The following is a 23,775-nucleotide window of genomic DNA, read 5'->3' as shown; positions in this document are numbered from 1 at the left end:
TTTTTTTGCTGCAGCCATTTTCGGGTCATTTTGATGATTTTTTTTTAACTTGATTGTCCTTAAAATTTGATGATGGGGTTTCCACAAAGGCCCGAAAAGGGTAACTGATGCAGGCGTGTAAAGTTTACACTGGCCTTCATTTTTCGTAATGTTTACTTCTTCACTTCAGTGGATTTTACTGCCCGCTAGCCAGACCCCTGCAGCCTGGACTCTCTCGCCCCCTCCTTTCTTTCTTTCTTTCTTTCTCTCTCTCTCTCTCTCTCTCTTGTGTTCCCACCATAGCCAAGCAACTCTGGGAATCATTAAAACTTTTCGTGAACTCCTGCCATTCTTTGCAGTGGTTGGCTTCCCTCTTCTGGTCTTTTTGCGGAAGTGCACTTGTCATGTTCTCTTCTCGTGGTACACGCAGTAATTTCATGATTGTGCTTTGGGGCCACGTTTCCAACAGAAGTTAAGTCCGCCATCCAGTTCTACCTGGAAAAGCTTATTGGACACATGTACACAGCAGGCAAGAACCGGGGAGGGCTGGCATTTATAGCTCTTTCTGAGTTTTTTTTTTTTTTTTTTTTTGTTAATAAGCCCATGCAGCATGTTTGGAATGTGCTGCGCTGAATTCCACTTGTAAGTGGATTTCTTAAAATGGTTTGCTTCAAGGCTGAGGAACTTTAAGCGATGAGCTCGCGTCCCTTTCCGTGTGCACAACGCAGTTGCCAAAGATTGTTAGTCATTGTCAGTTTTGTTTTATTCATTTAATTATTAATATTTCCACCTGTTGGACTTTTTTTTATGTTTGTTTCTGGCTCAGAATTCAAGCTGGCAGACAAGACAAACAGGTAACAGTTACGTTTATCAATAAGCGGCAAATGCTGTAATTGTGTAAGATGTTGTATCAGTTACCGTTTGTTCGTTTGTTTATGGGATTTTCATCTTTTTTTTTTGAGTGGTGACATTTTGTTATATATCCAGATAAAATCGGGGTAGAGGGATTTCTGCCATTTTCAAACTTATTTTAACATGTTGGTGTTCATATATATCAATATGGCTCACCCGCTAACGATAACACCAGCATCAAAAATTGATAGTGTGATCATGTATCCTATCAAATATCACTTTATTTTTTTATGATACAGAAGCCTTCTGCCAGTGTTGTCTATTAATCTATCGCCATGTATCGTTTTATCTTTTTTTCTTGAATGATGTAGCGTTGATACAACCGTATCACCATGTCAGCGTTTCCATTTTATGCTCATCTCTTGCGATACGATATCCAATACACGAGTATAGCGTAACATTACACACCAAACCTCAGGACTGCAAGGCGCACATTCTAACCACTAGGCCGCCGTGCTGAATTCAAAGCAAAAACACGGCTGCGCGTATCCGCTTGGTTGCCATCACCCGGAGTGCTTGCAAAGCTCATTAGCCAGGCTTTCTGGAAGTGGGGTGCGCCCTGGAGATCAACCTGTTGCCATAGCGATGGGAGAAATGCACATCCGCCTCACAACTTGGGGTGTGGGGTGGGGGTCAGGCGCTCCTGCATTTCAGCCCAACATTAGCATATTAGCCACTCTTGAGCCAATGGGGTACAGAATCTCCAAGAGGGGACTGGCTTTGGACAATAGCTACCCTCTTCTTCTTCTTCATCATCTTCCACTCTTCCTCCCCCACCTTGGGGTAACAAACTCCTCAGTTACGAGAGGAGTCTCCACTTCTTCTTCTTTTTTTTTTTTTTACAAGTTTGTAGTAGATTTCAGTTTTTTTTTTGCAGGTGGTAATTGAGCCACGATGCTTTGCGTCTTTGGAAGCGCTTTCACTTTGTTTACCAAGTTGCTCTCAATGTTGTCGGGTTTGGAACTCCTGTTTGGTGAGTCAAGACCAACTTCCGTTTGCTGCGTATTAGGTTTATGACCCTAATACGTGATTGTTTTGATTGTTTTGCAAGGTCACACTTCATTTAGGTTAAGCCACGATCAACTAGATTTAGCATTTGCAAGCTAAATTAATCTTTAGCGTGTGGTTTAAAGGGCTCATATCTGTGAATATTAACACATCTTTGCCGCGAGGTGACAACCATGTTTTTCACCCCTATTTTATCTTCTTGAATAGGCCAAGATGTTGAAAAGTTCCCCATAGAAATGAATGGAAATGCCATTAATCCGTTCATGCCTCTAAATATTAAATGTTTTTAGTAGGTAACATCATCAAAACTTACAGAGTTCAACAGTTGTTTTTTTCTTCACGTCAATGGGCATTGTGCTGCTCCTTCTACCTCAATAGCTCTTTAAAGGGCCCATAACACCACGACACCGCTGCTATTCATTAGCCGGTCTAAGGCGTTTTGCATTGTTTGTTAGCATTAAGCTAAGCAGGCTGCATCTCAGTCTCATTTCTTTTTAACATCATTTGAACAATATTATTTAATAACCTGGAAGTGTACTGCAAACTTTCCGGATACATTCCGCCTCATTACATCTCTCCCGATTAAAATGTGACGTTGGTGGTCTCCGGGCCGAACTCGCCCCCTGCCCCCATCACGCAGCGGCCCAAATGATTCACTCTCCGGGCATATCTGCACCAGCCCAGCTGTAGCCCTGACGATAGGCCTAATAAAGCCACCCTCATTTGCATACCAATGGCCGGCGCCATGTGTGGCTGCCTGCGAGTGCCCCAGAAACGCCAGAGATGGGAGTTCCACCGCGCTCGTTTTTTTTCTTTGTCTTCCAAATAAGCATTTAATGCTAATCCACAATTACCTTTTTTTTTTTCCAGTGGAATCATCCCAAATTTTTTAAAAGCAATGTTTTTGACACAACAGTCGGATTGTAGTTTTTCAGAAATGAAAGACCTCCTTGCCATGGGCTCATTGAAAGCCTTTTGCCGAGGTGACCGAAAGGGCACAACCCCCTGAACCCAACGCTTTTGTTTATTGGATAATCGGAGTTGAAAGCTTTGGCCAAAATTCTTGACCATTGCAACATCACGCAGTCTTTTTTTTTAACGACTCTCTGACTTTAGAAGTGAGCTCCACAACACAAGTAGAGAAAGAGTCACCGAACTGTGTTTTCGAACTTTTTACTCCCAAGTACCAAAAAAAACAACAACAACTTAAAAGCTTGCCATGACGTTGACTACTACCATCAACTGTTGATAAAAAAAAAACAAGATTGAAGTTTTATTCCTAAAGTATTTAATATTATTGTAAGTTACAGTAACATTATGCACAGTTTGAACATTAACACTGTGCTCGAACGCTTCTTCTCATTTCTCACATCGTGACCGGATGTTGTGAAGTTCTCAAAGGCCATCTAGTGGCAGCGTATCTGAAGCCCACGTCAGATTTTTGCTCGCAGCAAAACAAAACAAAACGCAGTTATCTGTACCATAATGAACCGCGCCTATACTTGGCTTGCCCAACCCTGTTATTGGCAGGTTTGAGTTTTCGAGCGGGTGAAAGATCGAAAGGCTAACCATGAGGCAGACGACAGCTTGCTTGTAAAGGGGTGAAGTGGCTGATCTGATTGTGTAAGAGATTCTCCCATCACTAAGCCGCGCTACCCCTGCCGCTTGTGTTCCCCCGCGGACCATATGTTCCCGTCTATGGACATCTCTGCCATGTCCTGTTCATATAATGAGTCCAACGGCGACAACATCTTTGTCGTGGCAATCAACATTCTGGGAGTTTGGCTTTTTTTCATGCATAAATTGGGCCAGTAGAGGGAGCTGTGACACTTCTTTATTATTATTTCTGTATTAGGACAGTATTAGTGGTAGCTTGACGGAATTTAATTTGTCCCATGAGCAAGTTACTAACTCAATTTATTTGTATATCAAATCGCTTTTCTTCACTAAAACGAATTAAAATGGCATCAATCATTTCCAGCACACCCCAAAAAATGTATAAAGAAAATAGGATTGTCTTATATATAAAAAAAAAAAAAACATGGCCAGCATCCTTCTATTGTGAAAACACAATTGTTGCTGAGTTCATAGTGTGTGTGTTGGTATGTGTGTGTTCCTTCCATTGCTGCCCAGGAATATGAAAATGGTGGACATTGTAGCTCACAAAATGCCCTCAGAAAATGACGTGCATGTGGCCCGAAGCTTCCTTACCAAGATTTTGCGAAGTTCCATGAGGTACAGTTCCGTGGCGTCATCCCGTGACCAGTAGTAGCTTTTAACCCTCATGTCGCCGCATACCCACCACCAACAACAACCTCCCGCCATATTCATCTGCCATTTGATCTGCTTCTTCTTCCTTTTTTTTTTTTTTTTCCATAGAGACTTGTAGCTTTCCTCTCTGGCATGTGGATTGTCGTTAGCCTCATTTCTCATGTAGAGCATGTTATGGAGGTTTTACTGGTTGTCTTCTGATTTATGTTGTCATTGTTTTCCTGACACGCATCTCAGAAAGAACCACTTTCTTTGTATGTTCTTTGTCAATATTTGACAATTAGAGAAGTGATGTGTTTTTTTTTTCTTCTGTTTTATTGCTAATAGTTGAAACATGGGGGGATTTTGGAAATATTCCAAATTGGAAACTTTCCTTGGCATATACGGGAATTAACGGTAATGTAATGGAAAGGTATCACATTTCGTTTTGTCATAAGCCTTCCATGCATAATGGATAGCTCCCCTTGCTCAAATGTGATATAAATCTCAGGCCGTCTCGTAATACTTAAACACAAGGCAAAAAAATCAACCATGCGAGGCTCGTAGCTTGAAAATCGTCAAGTCGAGGTATTGCTACACTTTCGTGAAATCCAATTGTTTTAGTCAGGAGTACTCATGTGTGATATGGACCTATAAATCCCACTAATGATATCTTTTGTTTTTTCTTAAAATATGAAATGAATGGCATTTCATTAACACAATAAAATGAATAAAAGGTAACAGAAATGTCATCGAAATATCTGTTATAAATATTGAAAAGATCTGCTCATCCGTGTGCTCCAGGCATGACAAATCAGCCCACACTTATTCCAACTTTTAGTCGTTGTATTGAGTGTAAATCGTTAAGACAAGGATGACGTAATTGATAGGCATACCCTACACATAAAAATAACCGTATAAATGTCGCACTACAATATGTTGTAATAACGCACAGCACTCGTCAGGTTTATGCTAAAATACTTCATATTGTTCCCGATTATATTTACATGTTCCTCTATTAAGAGCCAACCCTCAATTTTGTGTCAGATCCGCATTTATTACAAATAAATCCAATGGGAAGTTTCCAATTTTGAAAATTCTCAAAATTTTAAAAACCCTGAATGTCAAGTGGTATTTGTTTTGGTTTTATAATTGGCATGTGGCAGGCAACGTAGTTTACACCCCTTTTGCACTACTCCGATTCACAACCTATCTATAATTGGTTTTAATAATGATGTTTGCCTCACATTGCGTAAGTAATGGAACAATATGCAGAGTGCTTATCTTTTATTTTAACAGCTAAACGAAATGATTTAATTGCAAATAAAATACATAAAAACTGTACAGCTAGCAACATATTCTCCAATAAGAAAATACACATTCTCAATTAACTCAATACCAAGTTTTTTTTATGTGTGTCTGTGTGTCTCTAAATCCACTCTGCATTTTGTTTTCTTCTCTCTGTGATCAGGCGCAATGAACCCATAAGCAGACCGCACTCCTGGCACGCCACGAAGTTCAACGAGGGACAATCCGAGCCAGCCAAAGCACAGCCTTCTCCGCCCTCGGCGGTTGTGTGGCACACCACGTACGATGCGAGGTAAGGCTTCCTGGATCTCTTAAAGAAACTGTGACAGTTTTTGTCACATGTTTTTCTGACCTTAGGACACATTTAATTGAAAGTGCTGTAGATGTAGACGTGACATCATACTATTATGTATGCACAATTGCCTCTGTGTTTCATTGTTATATATATTTTTTTTTTAACAACAAAAGATGAGACTTAATTGTAAACAAAAAATTATAGTATTATTAATACTAATTTTGAGTTGTTTAACTCATTGACTTCCAGCAGCCATTTTGACTGAAGCAATCCCCTTCTCTCCTGGCTGTTTTACTGGATTTTGACAGATTTTGCAAGGCCCACAGAATATTGTGTTCTATTGCTATAAAAACACGGAACCAAAGGAAAGATTAGAGTCTCTTCTTTCATCAGGAAAAAACGTATGTTTCTATCTGTTTCCGTTTTGCAGCATTTAGCATGAGAATATAGCTAACTTTCATCACTATTCACAAATCTGTTTAAAACTGTGGGTAAATGAGCTTTGTTGCAACATGGCCTTGGTTGTTCTCTTATACTCTGCTGCCACCTGCTGGCCGTTTTTGTAATAACTACCATTGCTTCAAGTATTCTCTTCAATTCAAAGGCTGCATCAAAGCCTTCTGTATGCTCTAGCATTAAAAAACAAACAAACTTATAAATACGTCTTTGGGAGCATTTTATACGAGTATTTATACATTTTTAATGCTCATTTGCTCCCCAAAATTTATAAATAGAACGTATTTAGACGTTTTTGGGAGCAAATTAGTTAAATGTCTGTATTTGCACTTTATTTTTATTTTTATAACTAATAAAATTGTGTTTGGTCCAAAATAAACTTGCATAATTATAGTGTTTCAAAAAATGTATTTGTCTTATTTTTATATTTTTTATATTTTTTACGTTTAAACATTTTCTCGTTTTGTGCCCAAAAACAAATGATTGTCCTAATTGTGATTTCAATTATTACCAAATTAATCGTGATTAGTATTTTCTTCATCATCGAGCAGCCCTACTTAAAGTATATTTATTTATACATCATTTTATCAAGGGATGGGAAAGAAACTGCTGGTGATTAAAGAACACCAGTTTTACTTTAAAAGCAAACACACCGCCAAGAATGCTACCCCGCGCCACCCAAAAAAAAAAAAAAGCAGCTCTCTCAGCGGAATGTTTTATTAGACTGATTGCAACCATTAGTTTTTCTACAAAGGCACACGGCTATAATATTTCACACTTGATCTAAGCAAGTGGAACATTTTGATAATTCATTTCTACGTGAATGTCACTTCGTCATTCATAAGCAACTTGCTATTGGTCATTTTCTAACCCCCCAGTTCGTCGTCAACTGACCTGTCCTCCAGTTGGGAGCAAACCAACCTGTGCAGAGTTTCGGGACCAGTTCAGCTCTCTTGGCAGCATGGACAGCCTAGAGCACGTCCCCCACCCGTACCCGGCCGGTCAGCTGTCCCCTGCTAAATCCAACAACAGCATGGAGCACCTCAGCAGCGGTGGCGGCAAACGAGACTCTGCCTACAGCTCCTTTTCCACCAGCTCAGGCACGCCGGACTTCACGCTTTCAAAGAGCAATGCGGCCTCCACTGAGAACGTGCTGTACAAAGTCAGCCAATGGGATGCCGGAGGAAGGCCCGTCAACGGCAGGATCGGCCAAAGTCCGTTGGAGGGAGTCAAACAGGACGACAGGCTGACGTACTTCCAGATGCCGGGAGGCTGCGACGGCCTCCCAACTGACGACCAGGCTGGCTCCCGCCACTCCACTTCCGCGAGAACGAGTTGCGGACCGGTCTGGCATGTTCCGGAGAAAAAGAAAAGCTCCTGCCCCTCGCCTCCGCCGCCGCCCCCGCCAGCACGCAGCGACAGTTTTGCCGCGACCAAGGAGCGGGGGCTCGTCGTAGCTCATTCCGAACCCAATTCGCGTACCGCAGGGAAGCCTTCTCCTGAAGATCGCAGTAGCCAGAACCCGTCCCCCAAACACGACAAGGCCAATTTTTATTCCCACGCCCAGTTTAGCTCAAACAAGCAGCACTCCCTCTCCAGCTGTGACGTTCGGCAAGGTCATCACAGACATCACAGCGACAAAAGCACTTTTCCGGTACAACCATGGCCGGCGACGACTCCCAAGCCACTCAACGTCGGGGGCTACTTCTCCAGCATGCAGGAACTGCCCACCAACGGTTCTGCTCAACCCAACAGCCAGAACACGAGGAGGAATTTAAGCACATCTCAAGCAATTACTCCCAAAGAGCCAAACAATGAGAGCAACGGGCAAAGCCGGTACTACTGTGTCACTAAATGCAGTCCTGCATTGGGGAAACCAGAAGACAGGCAAAGTTTTGCCGGCCTCGACTTGACCCAGACAGGAAATGAGCCGAATTTTCAACAAGCAGTCACCAAAGCAAAGTATCCACTTTCTCAACAACAGCAGCACCCCTCAAACGATAAAGAAACCAACGGATACGGCAGACATCACGTTACCTCTGCTGTAGAAACCCTTAAAGTCATTGGCGATGACCTCATGGGCCAGAAGGGACAAAGTTCACAAAATGAAGAATCCCTGTACTCGAGTTGTCCCCCGATCAGATTGTCTAACCAACGGCGATCCCTTCCACTGCAGCACAGGGAATTCCCCCAAGATACGAGACACCACAGCCAGGCCAGCGACAGGATCTGCCCCCAGGCCACTCCCATCCTCCATTCGTTGTCTCTGGACGCCGAGGACGAGACGTCAAAAGCTGACAACCCGGAGGAGACGCTGGAGTCCAAGCAGATACTGCGCAACGACCGCTTTGCTACCACCTTGAAGAACGAAATCCAGATGAGAAGAGCCAGGCTGCAGAAGAGCAAAAGTGCGGCGACGCTTCCTGGCGACAACCAAGACAACCAGGAAGTGTGGAAGTCCAATCAGAACTCCACCCCAGCTTTGGCAGACAGCCCCTTCACGAACACATACAAGGATAACTTGAAGGAAGCGCAAGCTCGCGTGCTTAAAGCGACTTCGTTCAGAAGGAGAGATCTGGAACCCGTGTTGGTGGAACACTCGTCGGCTGAAGCCACACCCAGTTATCCATCCTCGGCCGTGGCCAGGAAAGATCTCACTCCTCTTCCGACACTGTCAGAGGCCGGCGCCGGTAAATTCGCACCTTTGCGCATTGGTGGACGGAAGCGCTTCGCAGCAGAAAAGAAGGTCAAGTCCTTCTCCGAACCAGACAAAATCCACCAAGTTGGAGTAAAAGAAGAAGACCCGCAGAACGGGAACTCGAATGTGCCCGATCGCACGTCCACAAACGCAGAGAATCCAAGTGACTCTGCAGTGCGAGGGTTTCCCGGTGGAATTGGGTCCACGCTGAAAGGGATAAGGAGCGGGGATGAGCCCCCGGGGGGCGAAACATACTCCGCCCTGGACCAGCAACGACTTGGCACCTTCGCCGAGTACGAGGCCGGGTGGAACATTCAGAAGAAACCTCCGGAGACGAGGGCTTCTGGACGATTCCGCTCCGCCGACAACATTCTGGATTCTCAACATTCGGAGGAGAGCGTCAAGCCTGCCTGTTTCCACGAGAGATCCCGATCTTCACCGTCAGCTGACTTTTATGGACGGGTAAGGATGACTTTTTCCACAGTTGTGAGAGATCCAATAATTATCAATATTTGTTCTTCAAGACACACCTCGGATTAAGGCGGAGACTGCAGTCGATCTTGTTCCCATGCGTCCTTTTACCGACCAGGGAACGACCAGGATTACTACACATGTTCCCTTTTTTAAAACGATTCTGCTGTTTTTCTAGACAAGCCGTGTCCCTTCAATAATGCCAGAGAAGGAATATTCCCAGATGGAGGATAAACCTGCTGGGTCGCTCAACTCTGCCTCAAGGTAATGTGGTTTATTGTTGCTCATTAGAACATTTGAACATGCTACTGTAAATATGTCGACGTCACCTGTGGTGTAAACTTGTACTCGTTTCCTTCCATTATCTTGCGTCCTCTTTATGTTCATTATTACCTCGACCAAGGAGGTAATGGGTTCCCGCGTGTGGATTTGTGCAACTGTCCTGTCTTCTGTTGTTGGACACCCCAGAGAGTCAAAGCAAACTTTTGTAAAAATGTCTCAAAAGACCATCATGTCACTCGGTGACCCTATTGAGCCCCCCGACCAACTTCCAGTTCCCTCTGATGGTGTTTTCGAAGGATGAGTGGTTTCGCTTTATTTTGCATTTATTGTAGAGCTGTCAAAATCAATCGACAAGTCATCGATTATCGAATTAATCGACAACTATTTTAATAATCAAGTATTCGTTTGGAGCCATTTTTTTAAATTTAAAATTGTCTAAATCCTCTGATTGCAGCATATCAACAGTTAATTGTTTACTGATTTCTGTAGTCCCTCTTGAAAAGAAGAGTGATTATATTATGTGTTTAATCAGAATAAGACATTTGCAAACATCTGTTTTTACTTCGGCAAACAAAATGACCAAACCGGTAACATCAATCCCCCTTTTTTTAAATTCACTATACGAATATAAAGTATGGAATAAACACCAATCAATGGTTAAGAAACAGTCATCAGGGGGAAAATGCTTTTTTGATACACTTTGAATGCAAAATTTGAATGAATCCGATGAGTCAATTAATCGATTGAATAGTAAATCAATAGATTAGTCAATTCTAAAAATATTCGATAGTAACAGCACTGATTTATTGTTGTGGTATTATAGTAAACATTTCTTTATCCTTGAACCTGTTACAAAGTTTTGTCTTTGGAGTTATTAAAGGTTTGACCCTGGACTTGAAGGTCAACAAAGTGATTAGGAATCAGATAATCGGGCATGACTTTCAAATATATAAAAGAGAAGCTCGGAGATGTACCGTATATTTGTTGAACAACCGCATTGTTGCGTGGTTGTTCCTTCTCGCAAGTACTGTCAATTTAAATCATCTTTAAGCGACATGCATGTGGGGTCTCATTACATTTGTTGCATGGATTTCCACCGCGTCGCCGTTTCGCTGGCCGCTCATTGGTTCATCTTGCGGAGGAACCGCGACGTCTTTATCATTTGTCTTGGCAACGCAGCGTGACGACCTTTTTGCCGCAGCTGTGCCAACACACGCCGTCCGTCTCCGTGGTGCCGCTTTTGTGTCAGGAAGTAGATGTTCCTTGTGTAAACCCTGAGAATGCTTTCTTGTCACATGGTCCGGATGCCTCGGTGCACTTGGACCCAGTGACGCAGCAGTTTTTGCTTTTCTATGCACCCCCAAGGTGAAACCCTCCGTCGGGGGGGTGTCGCGTATCTCATCTTGAGCAACCCTCATTGTGCATGACAACAGTCGTTGTCATCGGGGTGTCTGGCAGAAGAGCTCCGCCCAGTCTGTGATATTGATATAAGAATAGTGCAGCAGGTGGCCGCAGGGAAAGAGAGAGCGGGTCACTTGCTCCCACTTCCTTGGGTTGCGTCACGGTGGAAAATGACGGGCCTCAAGCGTCCTTTTGGGTTTTGTTGTCTTTGCGTGCTCAGGCTAAAGGCATTTCTAATTTCATAACTTTGCATTGGTGGCATCTTGGTTTTGAACTGGGGGGGCGGGGGGGGGGGCATCTATTCAGGCCATAGCCTTGTCTAAAAAGGAAGAAAAAAAAGTGTTTTGCCCCATCTGTTGGTATCTATAGGCAATTACAATTCGTTTACTGGTGGATTTTCTGCATTTCTGATAGTCTCTGTTTTTTGTGTCCAATTCATTTACAAGGTGTTCAAAAAGTGTTTATTGATAAGTCTAAGTTTAAAGATGAAATGTGTGTGTGGAAAGGGAAAAACCATCAAAGGGTCTTTATTATTATTTATTTTTCACCTATTGTGTGCAGGCCCGGAATGTATGCCCCCGTGATGAACTCATTTGCTCCCAAAAACGTATAAATCCGTTCTATTTTAAATATTACCATGCTCCCAAAGATGTATTTATAAGTTGTTTTATTTTTATTTTTTTATGCTAGAGCATACAGAAGGCTTTGATGCAGCCTCTGAACTGCTTGAAGAAATGGTAGTTATTACAAAAAACGGCCAGCAGGTGGCAGCAGAGTATAAGAGATCAGCCCGGGCCATGTTGCAAAAAGGCTCTTTTCCCCACTGTTTTAAACCGATTTGTGAATAAATAATGAAACCTGGCTATATTCTAATGCTAATTGCTGCAAAACGGAAACAGAAATGTCCTTTTTTTTTGCCTAATGAAAGAAGAGACTCTAATCGTTCATGTTTTTATAGCAATAGAACACAAGATTCTGTGGTTCTGGCAAAACCAGTCAAAATCCAGTAAAACAGCCGGGAGCGAAGGGGGTTGCTTCAGTGCAATTAGTTGCCAGTGAATGGGTTAACCGAGGTTCACCGTATGGCGCTTTTGCTGGGGTTCTTCGAAAAAGGCAAAGACAGGATGAATGCCAGATATTTAGTTATGGCTATGATGTGGCAACTTTATGTGATCTGTGTGTACAAAAAAAAAGCTTGAAAGAGAGCATCTGCTTGGCCGTAAGTTGCCGCAAACTGTATCTCATGACTTTAGTGCTTCCTAATTGAGTTTCCAGTGGAATTTGCATGGCCCCGCTGATGGGTTGAGGCTCGCCCATCTGGTGATCTCGAGGTGTACTCAGACGCTGTACTTAAGTATTGCAAACTGTAATTGTCTTTGTTTAATGTGTGGCATAAACAAAGTGTGTGTGTGACGGTAGTAGAAAGAAAGATGACACATTTCGTGGCGTGAGAAACTGCATTTTAAAAAAAAAAGCCACTGACATTCAACTTGAGCCGTGCGGTGAGTCCGAATCACTCACGGTGCTGTAAATAATCGTATCATTTGTGGTTTCGCAAAGCAAAAAAAAAAATTGCCGTCGGGCCTCAAATTCATTGTGGATTTTCTCCACCTTTTGTATTGTCACAGAACATAATATTATGTGGTTGTGAAAGTTAAGTCAACATTTTGTAAAGCAGCTGCCAATATGGAGAACTCTTGTTTGTAAACAGCTGACCGAGAACGGGTTAACTCCAGTAGTAATAGAGTAATTCTGCTTGCTTGCTTGCTTCCCACCACTTGTGACACGTGTGCCACGCTACCAGACAAACTTCCCCCCGAAGAGTTAAAAGCGCTCGGGAGGAAGATTTATTCCTCCTCGCAGGCTTTTTGTGGAAATATTCCTGGCAGCTCCAGTCAAGGGAGGAGACTTGAAAACTTTTTTTTTAAATCGCAGTGGCTGCTGGCGAGAGGACGAAGAAGGTCCTCGTGTCGTGTGTAATTAGAATCTTTTCTGTTGTCATCGTCAGCTTCCTGGACGACTGCAAAGTGAGAGGAGAGCAGCAGCCTGGCGGGTGCGAGCGGCCTCCTCCCGCGACGGGGCACAGAGCCTCTGCGACCGCTACAGCTGCCGTCAACCGCAGAGCAGCAGAGTCCGGCCGCTCTCGGGTCACGGACCACGCCAAGCCCCCCCCGCCCAGATGCCCCGACGTCAACCCGGAGCAGGCGACGCGTCCCCAAAGTCACACCCCAAACGGCGAGGCTACAAAGGCGGACGGCAAAGCGCAAGTCGGCGCAGTTGCGCGTCCCACGCCAGCGCAGCACGCTTCCTCCCACGGGCCGCCGGCCGCCATGGAGGCACGCCGCTCGCCTTCGCCGCAGTTTTCCCCGCAGAGACTCAGCGACAAGCCGCCCGTCTCGCTACTGGATCAAGATTCAAACGGGTAGGGGGGGTTTTCTGTGATTTATTGTGGTACAAAGGAGCTTATTGAGAGTCGAAAGCTCCACTGGGCCTTAAGTATAATTTGATTAGAATTTAATATTTGGAGATTTGGGGGGGGGGGGGGAAATCTACTGTGGAAAAAATACTTGTTTTTATAGAGCATGGGTCGGCAACCTTAAATACTCAGCGCCATTTCAGCCGTCTACCACCAAAAATAAATAAAAAATACACGGGGAGCCACAAAATGTGCTGCATCTATCTTTTTTTTTTTTTTTACTTGTATGATTACAAAAATATTCAGGATGATTACGATTTTAGTCTAATAAACCCAACACACATTTATTTAAAGATTTCATTTATTCAAAAATAATTCCTGTGCAAAATGTTCAGTCAACAATAATGTATACTGATAATTTTTTTAAGATCAACCAGGGCCATGTTGAAAAAAGCTCATTTACCCACAGTTCTAAACAGATTTGTGAATAATGATGAAACTTAGCTATATTCTAATGCTAATTTCTGCAAAACGGAAACCGATTAGAAGCATACTTTTTTTTCCTGATGAAAGAAGAGACTCAAATGTTTCTTTTGTTAAGTTCCGCGCTTTGATAGCAATAGAACACAATATTCTGTGGGTCTTGCAAAATCTGTCAAAATCCAGTAAAACAGCCGGGAGTGATGGGGGTTGCTTCAGTGAAAATGGCTGTTGGGAGTGAAGGAGTTAAACAATATGAAATTGACCATTACACTATCCTCTCCCGTGCCTGTTGAAAAACGTACCTATTGTCTAATTAAATACAACATATTTTGCTGCCATCTTGCAGGCAATCACAAACCTCTGTGGGCGAACATCAATTATTTGCAGATTTTCGTTGGCAATGCCTGGTCTGTATTTCACTGTAATATTGTTGAATTTCCCTTTGTGGAATGCAGTCACATATTAAAATCACACTATTGAATATTGAATATTGTTGGCCAATGACTCTATCCATGCTATCCCGTTTAAACTGCTTTCTAAATCTACTACAGTACTTTTTTTTTTTTTTTTTTTACTTTTCAAGTCCAGTATATTTTTAAGAACAGTTCAGTTGTATTTAATTGAGAAAAAAATTTATATACAACTTAGGCCCGATGATCTGAGAGGTTCCATTTCAATTTGATTCATCAAGCAGTGCAGCGCATTAAGATTCTCGTCACTGGGCATGATGGAAAAACACTCTGCCATCTTGCAGTGACATTTCAAATCAGCATACATGTGGCCACAGACATTTTTTCCTCCTCCTCAAACTATTCTTGCTATGTTTTTCCCCCCCCCATTCCAGTATGGAAAACGGAACGGAAAAGCCAAGCAGCGCGGTGAAGAAAGTGCCCGTCAGGATCGTGCGTTCAGAGGGAATGCCAGAAACGGAAAGCGGGAGGACGTTTCCGCAACCTGACGAAGCATCTGCGGCCGGAACGGGAGGTCCTGATATGAGCAAGCTCGGCAGCTTAGGAGCCGGTGGGCCGAACTCGCTCTTCTGCACTTTCACTCGGCAGAAAGAACTTGATGAAGCCGGCGCGGCCTCGGGCGAGCCCGAGACCAACGCCAGCGTGAAAATGTCGGAGGAGCGGAAGAGGGCGGAGCTGGCCCGTGACATCATGGACAAGGACAAGTCGCTGGCTGATATCCTGGACCAGAGCAAGATGAAGACCACCATGGACCTGATGGAGGGCCTGTTCCCTCAAGGCGAGCAGCTGCTGGAAGGAGCTCACCAACGCAGGAAACCCGCCAACGCCACCCGGCAGCCTGAGGAAAGGTCAGAAATGTTCAAGTCGGTCAGGAGTAAGGTTGAAATGATTCATTGAATAACTCAAATAATTTGATTTGCAAAGCAAAATCTTTGCCTCACAGCATTCATTGATCATTTTTCCACACGGACTAATATTACTAAAGACTCACTCATTGTAGATGATAGAGGTGTGCCAATAGAACAATTATCATAAGAATTGCGATTCTCATTTAGTACGATTCAGAATCGATTTTAAATGTCCCAAAATCGATTTTATTTCAATTATTTTATACTGTCTTGCCTTTGTTTGTGTGTGCCTTTATTGGGAGCGCTGTTCATGTTGTACTCGATTTGGCCACTTAGAGGCAGTGTGGTTCCACGCGGTCTGATACACTGTTAAGATGTAGCCACTTAATAGAGTAGAAGGAATAATTCCCGATCAAGTTATTCCAATAAAAGTAGTTTTTTTGCAGCGTGGAGCCGTTTCTTTTGAGTGATAAAAGTGCCGCGAGTAGCGCGCTAATTAGCATTAGCGAGTCAGACCGGAGTAGCTCATTACGATTCCTTGCACATTTATAAATTGGAAGCAAAAGTCATTGTCAATCAAATCATTTTGAATCCGAAATCGTTCTTAATCGAAAATGGATTCTGAATTGAGTCGCAGACCCAAAAATCGGAATCGAATCGTGAGACATTCAAAGATTCCCACCCCGAGTAGATGATGATGCAACATGTCAGCTATTCCATAGATTTCATGACAATGTTATGATTTTATTCCAGAGAGGAGGACAGCATGGCGGCGGCGGCGGCGGTTGCCATGGTGACCAGCTCTGCATATTACAGCACGTCGGCCCCCAAAGCGGAGCTTCTCATTAAGATGAAAGACATGCAAGAGCAGAACGAGGACTATGACGACTCGGAGGACGAACTGGACATGGATCTGGCTAACAAGAAGGTACGACACGCCCCGCAACGTAGCAAGTTAAGTTCGTGTTTGGCTTTGAGGAGCTGTTTGAAAGGGTTTGCTGAAATTGGCCGCGTATGTGTCAAACAAGTTTGTTGTGGAAATGCTGAAGCATTCTCGCATATGTTTTTGTGATTTTTTATTCTCCTCACTTTTTTGCCGAGAAACAACTCCCGCATTATACTTCGGATTTACACCGTTCAAATTTCAGCTTACTTCAAAAATTCACGCCTCCCAGGGTATATATATCGTCTGATTCCACATTACTTACAGCGTTGGCACAATTTAACGTTAAATATAAAAAAAAACAGTTTTGTTCATGTTCGAAGGATAACCACAATCTATGATAGAATGTTTTCATAATAAGCATTTTATTCATTTTTAGTTCCCAATAGCCAGTAAAAGTGAGTATTTTATTTTAAATGAATTTGATCCATTAATGAGTATCAAAGTTTGGTTATTTAGGAACTGTAGTGAAGCAGAAATAATAATAATGAAGTAAATCACAGATGGTGAAAATTCTATTAACTTACATTATTGCAATATTTGTTACATTACATGCATTGTCCAGCATATCATCGCTGCTACGTGAAAAAGACTTACGTCCATTTTCTTTCAATTTTTACATTTTTGGGATGTCTGCATTCAGTTTCATCCCAAAAACATAAAAATGTTAATGTTGACCAAAATGGACATAAGTGTTTTTCACATAGCAGCGACGATATCATTATTTTTTTTTTAAATTGAATACGTTCGACTTGATGCAGCAAGAGCTGATGGACAGCCTGAGCAAGAAGCTCCAAGTTCTGCGCGAGGCCCGCCAGAGCCTGCAGGAGGACGTGCTGGACAACAACGCGCTGGGGGACGAGGTGGAGGCGCGCGTCCAGCAGGTGTGCAAGCCCAACGAGCTGGACAAGTTCCGCATGTTCGTGGGCGACCTGGACAAGGTGGTGAGCCTGCTGCTGTCGCTGTCGGGCCGCCTGGCCCGGGTGGAGAACGCCCTCAACAGCCTGGACGAGGAGGCCACGCCCGAGGAGAGAGTACGTACACGCCGCTTGAATTTTTCGACAGAGAAGATTGGGAAAAAAGCCTGGATTCTTTTTTTTCTCTCGCCAGCGCACGTTGACGGAGAAGCGCAAGCTTCTGATCCGGCAGCACGAGGACGCCAAGGAGCTGAAGGACAACCTGGACCGGCGCGAGCGTGCCGTCTACGACATCCTGGCCAGCTACCTGCCCGAGGACGGCATGGCCGACTACGAGCACTTTGTCAAGATGAAGTCGGCGCTCATCATCGAGCAGCGCAAGCTGGAGGACAAAATCAAGCTGGGCGAAGAGCAGCTCAAGTGCCTGCTGGACAGTCTACCCATCGAGCAGCGCTTGGCCTTTTGAGACGCTTGCACCTCCCGTCCACCGGGGGCCGCCAGAGACTTAGGTATTTCCCCGTCGGCCCCCCCCACAGAACTCCCTGGAGAAAGATGCTGCTTTTTCTTGGCGCCGGTGTTGAATGCAGTGAAACCCTGTTTATCGTTTTCGGGGGGGGGGGGGGTTCAAACCCGTGATACATAAAAATTTGCGGTGTAGAGATAACACAATTTTTTGGGGGGGGGGGGGGCACATAAAGCAAAAAATAATTAAACATTGCACAGTGGTGCCTTGAGATACAAGTGACCCAACATATGAGGTTTTTGAGATTTAAGTGGTCATTTGGCCTTTTTTTTTTTTTTTTTTTCATTTGCGATAGAAGCACTTTATGGTGGCAGTTCACAATATGCAGCAGTTTGGGTGATAGTGAAACATTCTTCAAAAGAGGCTTCAAGTTGTTTAATGTCATTTCCAGTTCAATTTTATTGTCAAACTAAACGTAAGACCAAGAAAATTATACATTGTGTATTAAATATAACCACACGATTTTTCCTTCCACTAGCTTAATGCTAACACACAATGTAAAACAGCAGACAGGCTAACGAATAGCATCAATAGCAGCGGCGTGGTAGCTATTTGAACACAAACGGTTCATCAACACGGAGACACACAATTTAATAGTAGTCACAAACACAGAAGGAGCCAAAATGAATTGACACACAAACTATTGAATTTTTTTTACAGTCTATTTAATAGTTTGATTAGTGTATGTTCTTATAAAGCATAATATGATAGCACGCTATTTCCCTGATTAAAAAAACAGATTGCAAACATTTTGTTTTCTTTTGTTTTGTTGTTGTTTTTTTACGAAGACTAGAATCAATTAAAGCATTTCCATTCATTTCAATGAGGAAAGATGTCATGCAAGTGTTTTGAGTTATGAATAAAATGAATTTATATCTGAAGGCACCACTGTACATTCAACCACCAAAATTGTCAACCAAACCCTATAATTGCAAAAATCTGCTCGCTTGATGCTAAAATTGAATGCAAAACGTGATGGACGGGCTAACTGAAATTAACGGCAAAAAAAATGTTACAGTAATAACAAACCTTCAAACGACTGCTACAGGCATCTTCTTCTATTATGGTACATCTCTTTCAGTAATACTCAGTGCTGCCCAGCTTGTTGTGGCACAACGTGGTACTACACTGAAGGCACACAACTCTTAAAGGGATACTTGACTCATTGATCCATTTTCAGCAGTAAAAAGTTCATATTTTTGTCCAGAATGAATTTGATAGCTTCATTATTTTTCATGTACAATTAATGCCTTAAAAAAACACATTTTTATACTCTCACCTGTTTTCTGGGTTTGGTCAGCAAACTGAGCCGTGATTGGTCGTTATCTACTTCCTCAGCACAGGTGATGTCATCTAAAGTCGACAGCAAGTGGAAAAATTTGTTATTAATTGTTCATGAAAAATAATGAACTTTCTTACTTTAAATGTCACTGCAAATAAACCCCATGAAAAACAAAAGATAAAAAAATCGACGATAGAGCGAATAAACTCGATACAACGGGGGTTCACTGTATCTTAATTTCATTTTTGGTTTTGTTGTTTTTTTGTTTTTTTTAGTAATTTATTGTAGCCTTTGGACCAGCACAGCAGACGGACGACGTTTTTGTGCTCGCAGCTGCCACGTGACTTCGGAATAACCACTATTTATCACACCACTTGTTTCCCCTTTTTTTTTTTTTTTTTTTTGGTCCAGCAGCTAGTGGCCTTGAAGTGAAATCTCGTGTGACCCCCCCCCCCCCCACCCTGTTGTTGACATTTTCTAGAGCACTTGAGCACGCAGGAGACGCACTTGACATTCGGTGCCAAGTGCCTGCCGCCCACCACACTGACGCCAGCGTCCTCCCGACTCGTCCCGAGGGCCGTGCTAAATTGAAGAAATGTTTATTGTTCTATATTACGAACATGTGTGACTTTTTATAACACTTTCTCTGAGGTTTTTGTTTGTTTGTTTGTTTTGTTTTTTAGAATTGCATGGCGGGCCAGATTAAAAAAAATAATAATAATAATGTCCCACGGGTTGTACGTTTCCCTTCCTGTCTTTCAAGGCCCTCCTGTGTGTAGTTCAAACACAAAAAAGCATTCCCGACACGCTTGAAAATCCTGATGGGAAAATTAAAACAAAGTGTCAAAAAAAACCTTCCTGTTCCTTTTTTTTTTTTTTTTTTTTGTGATTGTGTAGCATTTTTCCAGCTCGTCGTTGTAACTCATTAACTCAGCCAAGCCTTGCTGGGCTTGCTGATAGCGTGACAACTACACCAACATCTTTTACAGTCGCAAAGTGCGCTTGTTGCTACCGGGTCTTCTTTTCCAGATTCGACTCATCATAAGGATTTGGACATTTTCACCCTGGCTGGAACGTCCGTGCAGGTAATACTGCCAATTAAATTCATCACAAGTTGTAAATGTGAAGCTCGTTGTGTTTATGTTAACGTCGTTTGCGTTTCAAAAATGTATAATGCGGGTGGATTCTCTCTTCGAAGACAGTATCGGTCGACTGCTATCAAAATTCCATTATGTGATATCTTCATATGATGCAGTATTGATATAGCAGCATCACATTTTAATATTGCATCATTTATCATGAAAATCAATATATACAGTGAGCCCATATCAAAACATTTAAACAACCCATTTAAATCCAATGATACCTGTTCTCGCGCTTCTAGCGTGATGCTAACCTGTAATGCAAAACGCCATCGACGAGCTCGCAGCAATTAACTCACGATGTCATAAAAATGTTTGTTTACTAACGGTGCCATCTGAGCTGTCGCATTGAGTAACTTTGAAATATTTCTCCCTGTCGACGGCAGCCATCTTCGACACAAGTGACGGCGGGTTGTCCCGGAATCAACATGTCAGCTCTTTTGCCATCATCATCATCATCATCATCATCATCATCATCATCATCATCATCATCATCATCATCATCAAAGTTGCTCAGCTGATTGTGAATGCCTTTCTGATTAAATGGTACGTCTCTTATCAAAAAGGCCACAGAAGGTCAAATTTCACTCTGCATAGTCTGAGGAAAAAAGTATCAAGTACTTTATGTGCTTTTGAGGCTTTTAATTTCACCACAAAAAAACATATATGTGTATATAAATTGCTAGTAGACAATGTACAAACAACAAAATGCTTACTGAGAGGTTGGGCATTTTTGGCTAATGTTAGCATTTAATGAGCTCATGGTGGACCTTCACTTAGCAACATGATTCAGTTAGCAAGCTTGTATGCAGCTACTGTTTATATATATATATATATATACACTTTTTTTTTCTTTTTTTTTTTTATACTTAATTTGTTGTTACACACAATGTAGTTTGCAAAATAGTGTGGGACATGCCAAAGTTGCATACACTCAGTTGCAAAATAGTTGGGTCAAAAATGAACCGATCCTCTACTTGGGTCAAATTTGACCCAACTTTGAGTCAAGAAATGGGTATAACAACTCATAAATAAAAAAATGGGTAATTTTGTATAAAGCAACCCAGAGAGTTAGTAAGTAGAGGATCGGTCCATTTTTGACCCAATTGAGTAATTGGATAAAAATGGATTACGAACACTTACGTGCAAGTATTATATTATTTGTTTGTCCACTTGAGCTCACCGTCCTCACGTTCTGCTGTAGTATCTGACTCTGAAAAAGTGAGGCCTCACCTGGTGAGTGACGTGGGTGTCATCAAATGACAGTATAGAGTTGAAGAACTAATGACACATGGATTGTTGATTATGTTTTGTTTGTATTCATATATGCAGCTGCCCCGAAGCAAAATTCTCCTAAGGGAGAGAAATCAAGAGAAACCTTGACCCTTGACCTCATCATCATCATCATGTTGTCCCTGGCTCACACAGCCCACTGGCAGTTTTTCGGCCTGCTGACCGGCTGCCTGGCGTGGATCCTCACCATGGCCACGACGGGCATGGACGAGTGGCGCGTGTGGCACGTGAACCCCGACAACCTCACGTCCGTCATCACCTCGGGCGTGGCCTGGGTGGGTATCTGGCGGGTGTGCTTCCACAGCCACGTCCTGCCCAAGATGGAGAACTGCCAGAGCATGGCCGTCTCGGACGGCTTTGTCCCGCTGGAAATCCGGGCGGCGCAGGTTCTGATGGTCCTGGCCATGCTGGGTGGCCTGGCGGGCAACGGCGTCGCAGTCCAGGCGGTGAGGCGGGTCTACTTCTCAGTGGAGCGTCGCGGCGGTCTGCGTGCGGCCTTCGTCCTGGCCGGAGGCCTCTATCTGTGCACGGCGGCGCTCGTCCTGGCGCCGCTGGTTTGGAACACGAGCGCCATGGTGAACAACGCCACCATCCCCTTCCCGCCCCGCTTCAGGCTTCCCGCCGCTCCCGCCAGCCAGCGCGTCGGCACGGCCGTCGGGGTGGGCTTCGTGGCCGCCGTGCTCATGCTCATCAGCGGGCTGCTGTTTCTCGCCCACCGGCACGTGTGGAGGACCCTCGGACCCGAGCTGCATGGATGGCCGATGGCAGAGGAGGACAAGCAGGACCGGGATAATCCCGCTTTTTTTCATGCTGATCAAGTGTCGTGATGGCAACATTGAAATATGACAATGCAACCTTGGCAGGAATTTGCAGAGTTGGAAAAGTTCTATGGGAATTACAATTTTAAAAGAATTAATCGTTTTTTTAAACTTAATATATTCTTTTTGGAATAACTTAAGTCAAGCCTGTGTTACCAATCAATTATTTTTTTTAAATTAAATTTGTAACCTTAAATTGGTTCAACAATTCTCTTTTTAGAGTGTGGGGTAAAATGGAGCCATTAAGGTTCTAAATGCCCGTGCATGTGGGCAAGGAGAGCTATCTCGTTCACACTGTTGTCTGCTTATGACACAACAAAAATAATTTATGCATCATAATTTGCCTGAATATGATGTTTCGTTAAAATTCTAGTTAATTAAATTGCCATGCAAAGTTTCGAATTTGTTTTTTTTTCTCCAAAATTAACTTAAGTCTGAAATTTCTCATCTGCTGGAAATGTTCTACCTCTTTGTAACACTAACATTGATCAACTACCTATTTAAATACCACTTGAGAATAATCCCCACAAAATAAATTGTGATTTACATGACATTAATTTGTGCACATTTTTATAATATAACCTAAATAAAATCTGGAGTAACTAAAATTAGACTATAGGCTGAATCGCAAAAATCCGCACAAAAACTAGAATTTTCTTTTTTTTAATTAGCGCCCAAAATTCTTGAAGAAGCAGATAGATTGCAGATAAGTGCTTTGCACGAAAAACGGGTTTTGCAAAAAAAAAAATCAGAAATTACTATAAAAAAAAAAGTATTCTTGCGATGTATTGTCATACACTACCAGCATGACATTTGGATATTGTGAGCTATTGTTGATAACGATGCACGTCATGCATTGTATCGACACAAATATGGATATTGTGCTGCCTTGATACACATCAAATTTCACAACTGCCAAGTAACACATGGTCATGATCCGAGCATGCCAAATCAAAATGGACGTTGTGATGTATGAGGCATGTTGGCGGGTCAGCTTGACAATGTGAACTTGCATGTAGGAGGCTAACACGTGAGCTTTTGGAGAGGGGGGCCGCCGGACGGCCGGTGAAGAGTGGAGAGCGGCGGCCCACTCGGAGCAAACAAAAGGCTGTTGAGCCGCCGTCAGAAACACAAGTCCAGCACGAGTGGCGCTCGGAGCACTGGAGGAAAGCAAATTCCCAAAAGTGAAGGAGCACGACGTTCCCGTTCTCCCCCATTTGCAGATAAGACTGACATGACTTGTCGTTCTTATCTAATCTGCTGTGTCATTTATCAGCGGAGTAAAACCTGCAAGCAACCGACCAACGTAGGAACAGGACGTAACAAACGAAATTAAAATAATTACTTTGTTCAATTGTTTGTTTCAAACTCAAGGTTAAGAGAAGACTGCAAAATAAAATAAAAAATTCAGCTTTCAAGAAAAAGAAAAAATGTCAGGAAAAGCCTACTAGAACATCAGAGCTTTATTTGAGGTTCATCAAAGGCACTTTAAAGTGGCAGATGTGGGCTAACCCTCAATTAACGTATTATGAGCGGGATCGGAACGCAGCCCCATCCTCCAATTATAAGAGGGTGTACAC

General features: G+C 43.0%; 2 protein-coding genes across 2 annotated transcripts in view; both read left to right on the top strand.

The window, feature by feature from the left end:
- shroom2a (shroom family member 2a) overlaps window positions 1–18,407 on the top strand; it is a 34,265-nt gene extending 15,858 nt beyond the window's left edge. The window contains 10 exon segments of the mRNA XM_086088956.1: window positions 4,033–4,134; window positions 5,621–5,749; window positions 7,087–7,144; window positions 7,146–9,368; window positions 9,556–9,641; window positions 13,069–13,482; window positions 14,804–15,277; window positions 16,031–16,205; window positions 16,982–17,254; window positions 17,331–18,407. Of these exon segments, the coding sequence (XP_085945082.1) occupies window positions 4,033–4,134; window positions 5,621–5,749; window positions 7,087–7,144; window positions 7,146–9,368; window positions 9,556–9,641; window positions 13,069–13,482; window positions 14,804–15,277; window positions 16,031–16,205; window positions 16,982–17,254; window positions 17,331–17,603 (4,207 nt within the window). The 3' untranslated portion in view covers window positions 17,604–18,407.
- Window positions 18,408–19,965: 1,558 nt separating this feature from the next.
- On the top strand, window positions 19,966–22,391 carry cldn34a (claudin 34a). Its single transcript, XM_086088962.1, has 3 exons — window positions 19,966–20,027; window positions 20,471–20,630; window positions 21,417–22,391. The coding sequence occupies exon 3, from the start codon at window positions 21,491–21,493 to the stop codon at window positions 22,202–22,204; it is 714 nt and encodes a 237-aa protein (XP_085945088.1). The 5' UTR covers window positions 19,966–20,027; window positions 20,471–20,630; window positions 21,417–21,490; the 3' UTR covers window positions 22,205–22,391.
- The last annotated feature ends 1,384 nt before the right edge of the window (window positions 22,392–23,775 follow it).

Source organism: Leptonotus elevatus, chromosome 11, assembly GCF_054856555.1.
Source record: "Leptonotus elevatus isolate MCC_2025b chromosome 11, RoL_Lele_1.0, whole genome shotgun sequence".
Classification (NCBI taxonomy): Eukaryota; Metazoa; Chordata; class Actinopteri; order Syngnathiformes; family Syngnathidae; genus Leptonotus; species Leptonotus elevatus.
This window is presented reverse-complemented; position numbering and strand designations above follow the sequence as displayed.